Source organism: Rattus rattus, chromosome 1 (genome assembly GCF_011064425.1).
Source record: "Rattus rattus isolate New Zealand chromosome 1, Rrattus_CSIRO_v1, whole genome shotgun sequence".
NCBI lineage: Eukaryota > Metazoa > Chordata > Mammalia > Rodentia > Muridae > Rattus > Rattus rattus.
This window is the reverse complement of record NC_046154.1, coordinates 13731529-13745921: the sequence shown is the minus strand read 5'-3', so window position 1 is coordinate 13745921 and position 14393 is coordinate 13731529. Positions and strand designations below refer to the sequence as shown.

The following is a 14393-nucleotide window of genomic DNA, read 5'->3' as shown; positions in this document are numbered from 1 at the left end:
TATACAGAATGAGACCCCTGTCTCAAAAAACAAACAAATTAAAAAATCCATATGATCCAATGATTACATTCTGTGTCTCGACACAAAAGAACTGAAACCAGGGTCTGGAGCGTACATGTGCACATCTGTGCTCAAAGGAGGAACCAAAAAGTGGAACCATCAGCAGACAGATAAACCAAATGTGGAACAGGCACATGCTGGGATGCTATTCAGCCTTAAACAGGAAGAAACAGGCTGAGCCATGCCACACGGATGGACCTTAAAGGGTATTATCCTAAGTAAGATAGTCAACAAACGAGACATGCTACACATTTCCACTAATACATGTTCTTGAGTGGTCAACTTTCTAGATCTACCATGTAGAATGGGGCTGCTGAGGGCTGGGGCAAAGGAAATGGGGAATTTTTTAATTGGTATAGAGTTTTACAGGAGATGAAACAATGATTCTCAACCTATGGGTCCTGACCCCTTTGGGAGTCAGCTAACCCTTTCACAGGGGTCTACTAAGACCATCAGAAAAGACAGATATTTATATTAGGATTCATAACAGTAGCAAAATCACTGTTAAGAAGTAGCAATGAAATAACTTTATGATCTGGGGTCACCACAACATGAGGAGCTGTATTAAAGGTCACAGCATTAGGAAGGTTGAGAACTGCTGCTCTAGAAGCTCCCTGTGTTGCAGGATATTTGATCACACTGTGAACTCCAAGATTGTGTTATTTACTGAAAAAAAACCTTGTTTCTAGTTGTGGTGTGGTTCAGCTCTTAGTACACACCTTTAATCCTTCTGGTTGGAATACAGACACTCGCTTAGTACACACATTTAAAGTAAAGTTAGTTTGTAGAGGAAAGCACCCATGTTTCAAAGTGATATCTACTTAGGTGGCAGACAAAGTGATGAATCAGAGAAAGACTTGACAGAATAGGATATGCCCAACTCTCACAAGAAGAAAGAGGAATGGGAAGCTACTTGAGGGGCAGTGCAGAGAAGGAGAGGAGGCAGTTTTACCCAGAGAGTTGTACAGAGACAGATTGAAGAAAAAACAAGCTAGACATGGGTGAAGAAAGAATGAGTGAGAGAATGAGAAGAATCCAGATGATTAGAACAGTTTGCCAGATTTACTTTGAAGCCAAGCAGAGCAATTCAGTCAGAGGCTGAGAGAGAAGCCATATTGAGTCAATCAATCAGTTTAAAGAGGAGATTGAGTCCAGACAGGTGCAATGAACCAGGCAGCCAGAGCTCAGAAAGAATAAGAACAGGTGAGCTTATTCAGCAGAAAGTATCAGAGGCTGAAAACATTCTAGGCCTGAATTAGATTGTATGGACTAGAATCGGCCTAGGTTAGCAATCAGATGCAGTAAGCCTGAGACAATTACTACAGGAGAATAAAAGATACCTTAACATCCCTCTGTGAGCATCAGTGTGTGTAAGGGCTGGCCAAAGGTAAGCAGCACTGTGAATGTGCACAGGCTGGCCAAGGGGTATGAGTGAGAAACACAGAAGTCTTTGTGCCCACAGATAAGCACTTGGGGAACCAGGAATATTGAACACACAGGATTGTTCCTTTAAAGGGAGAATTGCATTTAACCTGTTATCTGCCCAGACGGCTGAGAGCCTAGTGACCTTTCACTGTGTGGCTGAGGCCATACCAACTCTTCCCCCCCAGACTGTTATCATGAACTTGTAAATGTACAGAAACTATCTTTATGGAAGATGTCATATGTACCTTACAAAGAGTTTCACGGTAGTCATGTCTTAAGCATTATTGTGCACACAGGCTGAGTTAATTATTACCTGAAAATTTTCACCAAATTGTGCTGTACTTCAATGTGCCTAAAATAAACTACTCAGAAGTAATTTGAATTAATACCAACTATCAAGTAGTGTTGAACAAAACTACCTTCTTGCCTGCCTTGGATCCTTACTCTGTTGGCTTTGGTGGTTGCAGAGACCCTCACAGGTATGCAGCAATGTGATTATGCACTGTGGCAGAGAAGTTCAAGGTCAACCAGCAAAAAATCCAGGCAAAAAAATTTTACCCTCAAGATAAAAATAAAACTGCTGTTATTTGATGAGGCTAGGAACATGCTCAGGGGCAAAGTGCTCACCTAGCCTGTATATTACACGGTGAGTTCAAGTGCAAAAATACGACAGCAACAAGTGCATTTGAGGAAACAGGAAGGATATTAAGTCATCCTGAATGTGGTTGATTTTTCTAACACGGACCTGAGGCTCATTGGAGAAAGCAAAGAAGATGTGATGTTTAGCTTTGTCAACTTGACATAACCAAAAATCACCTGGGAAGAAAGTCTGATTGAGGGATTGTCTCACACTGATAGCCTGTGGCCATTTCTGTGGGGACTGTCTTAATTTAGTGAATCAATATGAGAAGACCTAACAAAGGACCCTGACCTAGAGCAGCGGAGAAACAGAGCTAAGCACATGTAATAAGCAGGTGAGCATGCGTACATTCCTCTCTGTGTCTCTCTCTCTCTGTCTCTCTCTGTCTCTCTCCCTCCCTCCCCCCTCCCCCCACCCTGCTCTTGGCTGTGATGTAACAGCTGCTGTTGGGAGTTCCGGCCTTAAGCGCTCCACTGTTTTGCGCTGTAACCTGAAAGTACACACCGAAATAAATCTGTTTTTTTCTCAAGCTGTTTTTTTTTTCTTTTCTTTTTGGGGGGCAGTAGTCAGGGTGTTTTATCACAGTAACAGAAATGAAACTAGAACAGAAGGCCAGATAATTTACCAGAACAGCACCAGAGAGCATTCAAATGCATAAGAATAAGCAGAGTTTCCATCAGTGGTATCATCTAAACACAGACAGCGACTTTGAGTTACACGCAGTCACTCTGGATTTCACACACCCTGAAAACCACAGAACTGTATTCATCACTTAAAGCTGCCAATACCTTCTACAACTCATCCCACCACAATGCTCACACTTCTCTGGAATTTTACAAGTTCTAAGAATTTTATTTGAGCCATAAACATAGTTTGTCTCTTTCAAGCCTCAGACTTACCTCATGTTGATATGGAAGGAATTATTCTTATTGACTTCAAAGCCTCCAGACCAGATACAATTGGGAACGTCCATCAACCTGACACACAACAGCTGATCGTAGTCATTGCGTGGCCAGTGGAAGACCACACTGGATCCAGGCAAGGTGGAAATGTAGCCACTGGGATTGGCTGTTCCCTAAGACACACAGATCATGGCTTTAGTAAGTCTACTCAATACCTGAACAAGTCACGTACCTTTCTTACCAAGTGCCTATTCTGACCCTGTTGGGTCCCTCACAACACAAAACAGTCTTAATGAGAAGCAATCCTCAACATTAAACAAGCTCTGCTCATTTATCAAAGCAAACTGCTTACCTGTCCCCGGGCAAATTCCCTTTGTGCAAATGCAAGCTTGTGAGATGATTTATTATCTAACAGGTAACGAGGAGCAAAGATGACCATACAAGTATCAATATAGCGACCTCGGCCTTTCTTGACATCAATACCTACAAATGACAAGAACCATTTCATTGATTAATCATGACAGAAAATTCCTGGTCTGACAAAAATAACTGGCTTGCATAATTCTTTAGTTCTTCTGAGCAAACAAATATGACACCTGGAGAAGGAATGAAGCCTTTCCAGAATGAAATGGAAATATCAATTGCTTACAATGTATTGTTCCTTATGCCCGTTTAGGCTTTAGAAAGACTTGAGCAGAAGAGCTGGCAAGATGGCTAAGTGGTTATAGGTGCTTGCCACCAAGTTTGACAACCTGACTTTGATCCCTTGAACTCAGAAAGAAAAAAAGACTCCTACAGCTTGTCCTCTGACCTCCACACAGCACCATGGAAAATACACATGCATCCAAATGTTTAAAAGCTTCAGGAGCAATTCCAATATCCTTTTAATTCCTAGTTTCTTTACCCTGAATAAGCCATTATAATAGCAGCTAAGACACACAAGTGTTTGATCACACAATGCTTAGCTGCTTATGAATCAGAGCACTCAGGCAGATCCATGTGCAACAATGATGCTGACACTTGGGACACAAACTTCGTCCCAGAAAACCTGCCTTTGTTAAAGGACAGAGTGGAAATCTCAGACTACTTAGTTAGATTCTGTACCAACCTGAACTCAATCAAGCACTTTAGCTAGAATTTCCTCTAGTAATTTTACCTACTGTCCAATAAACCAACTCATATTTGATGCTAGGATTTATTTATTCACTAAAAATTGGTCTTCCCTACTTAGTACAAACTAAAAAATCTCCAAACAACAAGTTTCACATAAAGAAATTGCAGTCACACTGAGTTGCCTTGTAAAATCTGATGACAATTTTTAAAAAATACAAGTCAGTGGGAAGACTCACTCGTTCACTATGAAAATAAATACAGGAAATAAGTCCAAAGCACTGTGCTGAGTTCTGGCTATACAATAATTAAAAATATTTATACCTATAGATTGATATTCACCTACCCCTTCATACACTTTAAGCCCTCTCTGTGGCTATACACGTAATTCTTGTAACACTTCTCTGGAACAACAGTATTAACCTAATCACTTCCCCTACAGCTGAGGAAACTAAGGCATGAGAACTAGGTCATGCAGTAGATGGCAAGGTGGGGATCCAGCCCAGGCAGGGCACATCTCCGAGTTACAGGTACCACGGTCTATTGACTCCTTAATATGCCTTGAACAGGTCTGAGAAGTCAGCTGATTTCAAGAGACTGAGCAGTCTCTACAAAGTGTCTCTGGAACTCTTACCTAAGAAAAACCACATAGCTCTAGGGTGATGGGACACACAACCCACTTTTCTTCTGGGACAAAAAAGAAAAGCTTTAGTTACCAGAAATCAACATTAGAGTCAGAAGATCTTAGCTAATATGAAATGTACTTCAAAAGCCAAGCTTAATTTGCAAGTACAAATAGTCAGCCAGAGCCGAACACTCTATTTTTGGAAAAAAGTGGGCTTTGTGTTTCCTCTCCATCCTAGTTTGCCCTGGTAGATCTCCAATAAATTGAGGTAAGATCAAGATACACACGAAATCCTTTGTTTTCAAGGTGCATGTCCCCAGCTTTTCTGTTTGAGATTGTGATGTAAACATTTCCTAGGGAAAGCTGGATGTAACACTAGGAGTTCACAGATTGCCTTGACAACACATACACAAATTTAACAAACCTGACCAAGATCCTATCTTGGTCCTTCTACACCTTCACTTGAAAAATGACAGAATCAGAAGACAGATGTGTAAAGAACTCTCCTAGCACACGGTAACAGATATGCAAGGTTACACATGCTTTCAGGGCTACTCCTGCAGACACGGTTACACATGCATGCACGTTTACATGTGTGCTCACTGCTCCACTTGCTTCTCTGTCACAGCTCTGTGGCTCTGAGCAGGAACTGTGCCAAAAGAAGTAACTTTCATTCCTTTCCCTTCCCAAATCTGTCCCAAATACAGCCTCCAGCCAATCTGGGGACCTTGCTCTGGAAAATGAATTACAGACAAGACAGACAGCAGAAAGCCAAGCCCAGCACGAGGCAGCCTTGCCAATGTAGGTGAAGCCGGCTTCTTTTTAAGATCTTTATGTCCACAGTAAGGAGGCAGCTTGCATGGGAGCATGAATACAAACCCACGTTGAAAGTTTTCTGAAAAGGAAACTACACCTGGACAATTCCTCTCGCAAGAATCCTTAAGTAAAGGAGCCACGATGGCTCAGCAGCTATCAGTGATTGCCTCCACGGCTGACAACCTGAGTTCAATTCCCAAGCCCCATGCGATGGAAGGAAAGAACCAAACTCTAGCAAACTATGTTCTAATGCATGTGGGTACACACACACACACACACACACACACACACACACACACACACACACACAAAATAAATAAATAAACAAATGAATACATTTTTTAAAAATCCTACCCATTTTCTGTAGGATTCAGAACAAATTGGGCCAGTATAGTTCTTCATCCTACAAAACTGTCTAGACCAACATCAACACTGTACAGTGTTCTAGAGAATCCTATGATGTCTTCTGGCCTCCTCAGGCACTAAATATGCACAAGGTATACAAGCTATAAAGCATACAAAACACCCATACAAATAAAATAAATCTTAAAACAAAGGTGACTAAAATGAGAAGCTGCTGCCTCCCGTGGCCACACAACCATCTTCCCAGGAGCCAGCACCCAGGTGCTACATGTAGCTTATGCTACTGTCCTGGGCACACTCCCAGAACTGCAGAAAGCTCCACAGGACCGAGCAGTTCTGGTCCTGATAAATATGGCTGTGAAGTCCCTGGAAATGATTTACTACAAAGACACACTGCTAACATGTTAAACCTGAGGAATACTTAAAGCCAACTGGCCCTGAACTTTCAGGAAATGTTTCATGTGTCCTCAGGTGGCTCTGAGGGACAGGGTACAGAATCCTCCTTGCCACAAACAGGAAGACAGGCAAGTTGGGAATCTTCTGATGAGGACATCCCTGGGCACATTTTTTTTTGTATTTCCTGCCTCAAATTCACACACTAATGTCCTGCTTTTGGTCTTCTCTGCTTCTCTAACCTCCCAATGTATCTAGACTGTCAGTCAGACTCTCCACTTCAGTCCCAGGTGAATCCCTCTGACCTGCTTGGGGAACACATGGAGGACTGGGGGAGGGGGTGTTTCAGAGAAGATATCTATTTAGATATGCATCCAGCATTCAGAGATGAGATATGTGAGCATACTCAAATCAGAAAACATGCACTTGTTGCCAGACCAACATGCATAGCTGGTTTACTCATGGAGGCCTAGGGTCTTTGGCCAATGGTCCCAATCCTCCCTCAGCCCCAAACATAACTCACCAATGTTGTAGATGAGCCCTGGGCGGTTTCCTTGCTGGATGACTTTCAAAGCTCGGACACCACTACCACCATCCAGGGAGAAGCCCTGACACCAGCCAGGCATGCCTTCTGGATGAATCCCTCTTCCAATTCTCATGGTACAGCTATGGTGAGAGAAAGAGCAAACGTGGATATCTCCGCAACAGGCTCTGAACAAGCAAACACTGTGGCTGCCACCCGATTAGGCCTCTCACACTGACTTTCAGCCTTACCTGCTGTGAACCCAAGCACAGCAAGACAACTGACTGCAGAGGTGGCCACAGCCCAGCAGTGTGTGGGATGACTGAGAACTGCAGCTAAGCCCTTTGGGAGAAAATGCCAGTGCTCTCCCTAAGCCAGCCACATGGCACAATCTTGTTTCCTAAAAGTCCAAAGATGTAGGGGGTGGGGAGAAGCAAACACTGTAAAGTGAGGCAGCTGGGCGTGCAGTGTGTGTGTGTGGGGGGGGTCTTTCCAGGAACCAGTATGATGACAATGGTAGAGCACTGATGAGGTAGCTGGGGTCTCATCATGGAACCTGGAAACAACTCCAGGACATGTGGAGCTCTGCCACAAACAATATGGCCTTAGGCAGGTAATGCCATCTCTGAGCCTCTGAGGAGAGAGACTCTTGGGTGTGTCACATGTCTGGCTGTGTCTCCTCCAATACCTCATTAGGTGTTCTCAATAGTTCATTAGGAGAAGGCTCTGACTAACCACAAGCCATCTTTAGACTTAAGCTGGCTGTGGTACAAACATCTGTACCCACTGTAGTACACTGGAGACCTTCACGTAAAGATTCAGCAGTACCCTGTAGATAATGTTTAGAGATGTGGGACACCCCCATTATCTTTAGATCAGGCCTGTAAACTCCTGAGGAAAACAGAATGCCAAAGTCAACAAAAGTCAATTCATGTCCCTGCATGCCCCCACCTGCAGAGTCCCATGAATTCTGAGGTGGTGCCATAGCACATTTGGGGTTTGCAAACCTCCCATAAACAGCCTCATCTGGATTCATGGGCTGAAGACTTCACCAAGAACAGGCTGCCTCCTCCCTAATGCCACTCCTCTCAGGGCACAGAGCTTTCAGCAGAAGGGAGATGGCAGGAAGAGAGGAGAATGGCCAGTTCCTCTTCCAAGGCCCCGTTACAAATAAAAGTCCTACTTCAATAAAACAGAACCACCTCTTATTACAAACTCACAAATGGTTTATTCTCAGCACCAAATAACATATAACTTATGTTTTGTTTTGTTTTTAAATCCTATTACGTTAGGACTCTACTGCTGCCAAGCTAGGCCTGTGAGCTGCAGGACAGTCCTACTTAAACAGGTAGCTTCTGGCCTTGCTGATACTCCCACCCCTGCTAGCTCACTGCCTCTCCTGTAGGTAGCCACACTTACAGGTTTGGCTGTTCTTTGTCAGCATAGCAGAACAGGAGAGGGCTCAGGCTCCGTGCCAACTCATGCTCCTCAAACTGGCCTGCAGCATCTGTCTTTGCATTGTCCTGTCTGAAGATCAGTGGTAACCCTTTAGGGAGGAGGGAAAAGTTTATATCATTCCCACCCAGTCTACCCATGAAACATGCAAACAGTTAAAGGGGGAAATCACCCTGGGGAAGGAGTGGAAAGGAAGGGAGTTATCCGTGAGCCCAGCCCGCTGTTTAAGAACACGTAATGAGCAGATCGGCCATGGTCACACATAGTAGGGAAGACTGAGTGGAGCAGACAGCGGGAGTAATCTGTCTGCAATGGCTCCAGTCGGCTGAGCAAAGGTATCCAAATGCCCGTGTCAAAGGTCTACTCGAGAGGCCTCAGTGTGTACCTGTCTTGTTAATTAGCCAGTACGGTGCGGAGATGAAGATCTTCAGGGACCCTTCTGCACGACAAGCGATGCGGATCGTGAGGTTGAGCTGCCGCCGGCTGATGTCATAGAGTCGCATTCGGACCATGTAGTTCTGCGTCCCGGGTGGAATAAGCAATTCTTTACAGAGTGGAAAGTTCTCCAGTGACACCCCTAAAGGTACAAGACATTGGCTTTTCTGGACATGCACTTAAATTTGTCAAAAATAGCCTATAACAAAAGTAAACCAGAGTCCTTTTAGAAAAATCACTAAGAGGGGTTGGGGATTTAGCTCAGTGGTAGAGCGCTTGTCTAGCAAACGCAAGGCCCTGGGTTCGATCCCAGCTCAAAAAAAAAAAAAAAAAAAAAAAAAAAAGAAAAATCACTAAGGATTTATAAGGTAGAAACCTCAAGGCCACTTTCATCTTGTTAGATAAGAACAACTATGAAGCAACCTAGAGTCCAATCTGTACAGCATGATGAACATGTGTGGTGCTCTTTGTATCATTTATTTTTTAACAGCATTTCTCTCTGTGTGGCCCTGGATGTCCTGGAACTTGCTCTATAGACCAGGCTGGCCTTGAACTCAGACATCTGCCAGCCTCTGTCTCCTGAGTGCTGAGGTTCATGTCCAGTGATGAAGATGTAATTTAACCCCTTAAGTAAACTTAAGTTTACTATTCCAATCCTAGAGTTCCTTGAAGGCCCCAATAATGCTATGCTCACTGATGTCTGCTTGGGTATTCTCTACCCTGACCCTTACCAAGGAACACTACTCACTGTAGTAAACATTGCGACCTTCATCTCCGCATCAGTAAAATGGGCCAAATAAGTGATGCAGTGAGGATGGCATGAGGGCACAGGTCAAGAGCCTGCCTTCTGCCCCCTGCCCCCTGCCCTGAAGTGCATGCAGACATTTGCGTCTTCCCACTGTGCAGCTAGCAATACACGGGTGTGAAAAGACGGAGCCGCCCCCTATCCTCACACACAAGAAAGAACGCTCTGATGATGGCTTCCTGCCTAAGTCCTTGGCTCTGAGTTGGTTCACTGAGGTAATGCATGCAACTGCGAGGGGCTCAGAATGCTCACAAATATCCCTGGTACTTTCATAGGATTACTACAGATGATGCTAAGGCCGCCTTACCCAGTTCAATGTTCTGAGACGTATCAGCTGTGGGGAGGGCTGCCTCTTTGCCAGGTTTCAGAGTCCCATTAATTGGCATTCCTTTTACATAGAAGTCGAGCTCACAAGGCAGCAGGTTGCAGATGACCACTGTTGGTAGGAGGTATATGGTATGCCCAGGCTGTCTGAAAATCTGTTTTGCACTGTCAGAAAATATATTTGAGGGCATGTAATCTGGATAATTCTCCTTCTTTATGGCCACACAAAACCTGTAAAGACAAATCACACGAAAACCATCAGCTTGAATTAAGAACTGCAGTATTTCTCCTGAAATAATGGTTCAGCTCAGTCAGACAGATTTTGATAAAAACCTATCTACCGAGATGTAGCTCACAGTAAAATGTAGAGGTTTTACATACTGGGGTTTAATGGGCTTTGGCCATTACATGCTCATGTGTAACCATCACTCAAAACCAGTTAAAGACCACTCCCAACTCGCCCTCACTAACTTTCCAACAGGTGTGGTCTCCCAGCCATTTAAGCGATCCCTTTGACCAGACATGTCTGCTAGGAGCTACATATAAATGAGGTCACATGGTCTACACTACTCTGTGTTGGGGTTTCTTTTCTCTAACAATCTCAGGAGTAACAGTTGACAGCATGATTGAAATATTTGATATCATTATGTCACCAACTCTGATTCCGTGTTCATTCATCTCTTCTCTCTTTAGGTCACTCCCAGTCCTATTCCTCCAAGTCCTGGGTCTGAACAAAGTGTCTGGTGTTATCGACAGTAGTCTGGTGTTATCGCTTCATTTTCTGCCAGGCAAACCAGAGCCATTGCAGTGGCCTATACTGTTTTGGAGGCGTCTAAGACTCCTATGACCAATAACTCAAGGGGATTTTCTATGCCTAGTACTGGTGCGTTTGTTGCTGCTGTTATTAGACAGACTATGGTTTTTGGGGGAAGCATTATCACCCCCAGTATCACATACGCAAACTATATGTAGTTTTAAGTAAACAAACTGGTGTGATTCCTTATAACTTTTTCAAACATCTTTAGTGTTGTCTCTCTTGCATAACTGTTAACTTGATACAGCTGTAAAGCTACAAAGCACAACATGACCAAATGTCAAGGTTCTCCTAAGGGTGCAGTAATGCACTTAGATCCTGAGGGAACCCAAACCACCTAATTGAACTTAATTCCCTCTCAATATGAGGAATTCATGCTTAAACAAAATCTCGAAAATGACCACAAGTGACATGCCAGTGTGGACAGGGAAACTCGAATGAGACCCCATGTCTAGGTGAAGAGCTATAGGTAATCAATGGCTATTTGGAAAGGGAGACACAGTCCTCTTCAGTACCAAGGCCTCTGACAGGTTATCTAATCCCAAGTAGATCTGTCAGTACTAAGCACAAATGCATAAAAGCACATTCCTTCCTTTGCAATTCTGTCCACATCTTTTGGATGGGCAGTGATGTTCCATTTGTCTACAGTGAGGGAATAGTTGAGAAGTAGCTGGGTAGTCTCCATGTTTTTGAAAGTAGCTACATAGTCCAAACAGGCTCAAAACTCAAAATTCTCCTGCATCATCAAGAGTATCAGGATTACAAGTCTGAGCCACCATGCCCAGTTTAACTTTACTTTTATTTACTGGTTAAGTTTTTTTCTTTTTCCCCATGCTGTTTTGCTAGAAAGTTACCTAACTGAAGATGAATTATTATAAAATCAAATTTTGCTATTAATTTGTTCCCTTTTTCTATTTGTCTTTATTAGTTTTTGTGTCTCTCTGTGTCTCTCTTGCTGTCTGTCTCTCTCTGTCTCTCTGTCTCTGTCTCTGTCTCTGTCTCTCTCTCTCTTTGTGTGTGTGTGTGTTCTGGGTAAGACAGAGTGTCTTAAGTAGCCCAAGCCAGCCTCAAGCTCACAACACAGCTGAGGATGGCCTTGAACTATTGACCCTCTAGCCTCGATGTCTCAACTGCTAGGCTTACAGATTTGTGTCTCTGTGCCTGGCTTTTACTAGCTTTCTTTCATTCTTTTATGAGCTTCTCTCAAGGCTAAACAGATAATTTTACATATACTTGTATTTTCTCTTAGAACATTAAAAGCTAGCTTTCCCATAGGAACTGCTTTTACACTATCCCCATTTTTGACATGTCTGTATTATTACTGTTTCTACTGTTGTTCTAACTCAAAATATTTTCTAATCTTCTTTGTAATTTCTCCTTTGGCCCAAAAATTATTTAGAAGTACATTGTTTTGGAGTTACCTAGGCATCTTATTGCTATTGATTTAATCCAACTCTATTATGGTCAGGATATATATTCTTATGATTTCAATTTTTAAGTATTTATTGATTTATTGATTTTATGCCCCCCCCCCCATGGCCTCTCTTGAAGAATGTTCCACACATACTTGAAAATAATATACAATCTGGAATTACTGGTCAAGACATTCATTGTGCATATGCCAACTAAAAGACAAGGTCTAATGCCCAAAACTAACTTGTAAGTCCTACCTGCCCAGAGACCCGGTGACTTCCTAGAATTCTGGGAGTTGAAGTTCTTGCAGAAGAACAAAGCCTCAGGTGACAGTATGGTGGCTTAGAGGTTTGTCCTTAAAAACCCCTGTAGTTCCCAGCTTGAGGCCATTTTCAGCTGGGAAATTCCAGGGAATAATCCTGAACAAAGCCCATCTCTAGGTCAGTATTTAATATTTAATAAAGATTACTTTAAATTTGGCTTATAATAGTGGAATTAGCTTTTTACTATGTGGAAAGTAAAGCAGGTCTGAATAGTGCTTAAAGTATTAAGTCTCTGAGAGCCTGAAGGCAGCAAGCCAGTATCTCTTCTAAAACTGACCCCAGGAAGATGCCGTCACGTGTTATAGAGGGAAACACAGGTTTATGTGGTGAGGCGATTTGTCGTCATGCTCAAGGAAGTCAGATTCAGGTGATCAGGCGTGTGAATCTGAATTTTTACCTAGGATACTTTAAAATTACTCCTTAGGAGAAACCTCAGTCCCAGAATTTGGCTTCCCAGTTTAGACCCAGGAGCTGGGTGGGTTTGGGTTTGCTCTTTCCGTCCCTGTATGTGTTCTCTTTGTGCAGACAGATGTACAAGGAGGGCAGCCTCATCTTAAGTGGCTACAAATGGCCTTTGTGGGCTCTTCCTTCAGCAAACTTCAACTTAAAAATTTAAAGAAGGAGAATTCAGTTTGAAACAAGCACACAGGCCTTGCTCAGGCACTGCAGAGCCCCTGAAGGGGAAAAGCCAACATCCAGGCATCCATCCCAGCAGCTACACTGTACCTGAAGAACCGGCTTTTCTCTGTGTCCATCGAGTGGCACTCCCGCTTGCTGCTGCTGACCTCTGCTGTCTTCACTACATTGGTCCAGTGAATGGGAGCCTTACAGAAAAACACACCCAGTCCTTTGGGTCGGGCCTGCAGCCTCCAAGAAGTGAGGTGTAGAGGCACAGCAAATGAGTCCCCTGGCATGATGGCAGGAAGCACCACTGGTTCTAGCACAGAAATAAGTGTTAGCACTTGCAGGAGATGGTTCCCACCCTAAGACTCATTATCTCAGCACAGAGGCAAGCCACACTGTGCATTATGGGACAAAGAGTCACAATAACAGTAGATAATACTTAGTTCTGCACCATCCTGACTTACTGTCAGGAGCAGAAGGACTGTCCAACCGTAGTTCCATTGGTGTCTCGAGTCTGTTCTTCACAATGAGGGCTGACCTAACAGTGATTACTTTTCGAGCACTGCCTTCCATTGTGACAGCAAACACCACCCGCACAGGTGGGAGCGAAGAGAACTGTGGAAAAGAGAGAGAAAATCTGGAAAAACACACAGCATGTGAATTCCACCAGAGTGTGAAAGTCAAGAGCATTGCTGCCACCATTGCTTTTCAGTAAATTATTATCCATGCCAAGCCAGTTTTCATCTCTAAAGTAAGCGAGCAGGCCATAAATACTGCTAATCATGAATACTCTTAAAAGAGACACTCGTGGTGGCCCACACCTTTAATCCCAACACTCAGGAGGCAAAGGCAGGCAGATATCTGTTCAGGGCCAGCCTGGTCTACATAGTGAGTACTAAAACAGCTAGAGCTCTATCATGAGATCTGTCTCAACAACAAGAACAACAACAACAACAACAACAAGGAAAAGAGCCAGGATTAGAAAGATGTCTCAATAGTTAAGTTCACTGGCTACTCTTCCAAAGGACTTGGGTTCGATTCCAAGCACCTACATGGCAGCTCACAGCCATTTGTAACTCCAGTTCCAGAGGATTTGCCCTCTTTTGGCCCCCTTAGTCACAAGATACACACCAGGCACACTTACATACACACAGGCAAACACACACATCAAATAATTAAAAATAAATCATATTTTTAAAAAGCGCCAACTCTAAAAACATCTATAAAATAAACAACACCACAAAGTATATCCCAAAAGGACATATAGAGCTGAAGATACAGCTGAGTGGCAGAGTTATCTGTGTAGCATACAGAGGCTTTGGATTCACCCCTTAATTCTACAA

General features: G+C 43.4%; 1 protein-coding gene across 3 annotated transcripts in view; it reads right to left on the bottom strand.

Annotated features, from left to right (window-relative positions):
- The window catches only part of Vps13d (vacuolar protein sorting 13 homolog D), a 223859-nt gene that overhangs the window by 106381 nt on the left and 103085 nt on the right, over positions 1-14393 (bottom strand). For all 3 annotated transcript variants that reach the window (XM_032895015.1, XM_032895002.1, XM_032895011.1), the window contains 8 exons: positions 13515-13665; positions 13153-13363; positions 9860-10107; positions 8698-8889; positions 8277-8403; positions 6858-7000; positions 3380-3510; positions 3025-3200 (listed from right to left, as the gene is read on the bottom strand). In XM_032895015.1, coding sequence (XP_032750906.1) covers positions 3025-3200; positions 3380-3510; positions 6858-7000; positions 8277-8403; positions 8698-8889; positions 9860-10107; positions 13153-13363; positions 13515-13665 — 1379 coding nt within the window. The remainder of the gene's footprint in view (positions 1-3024; positions 3201-3379; positions 3511-6857; positions 7001-8276; positions 8404-8697; positions 8890-9859; positions 10108-13152; positions 13364-13514; positions 13666-14393) is intronic.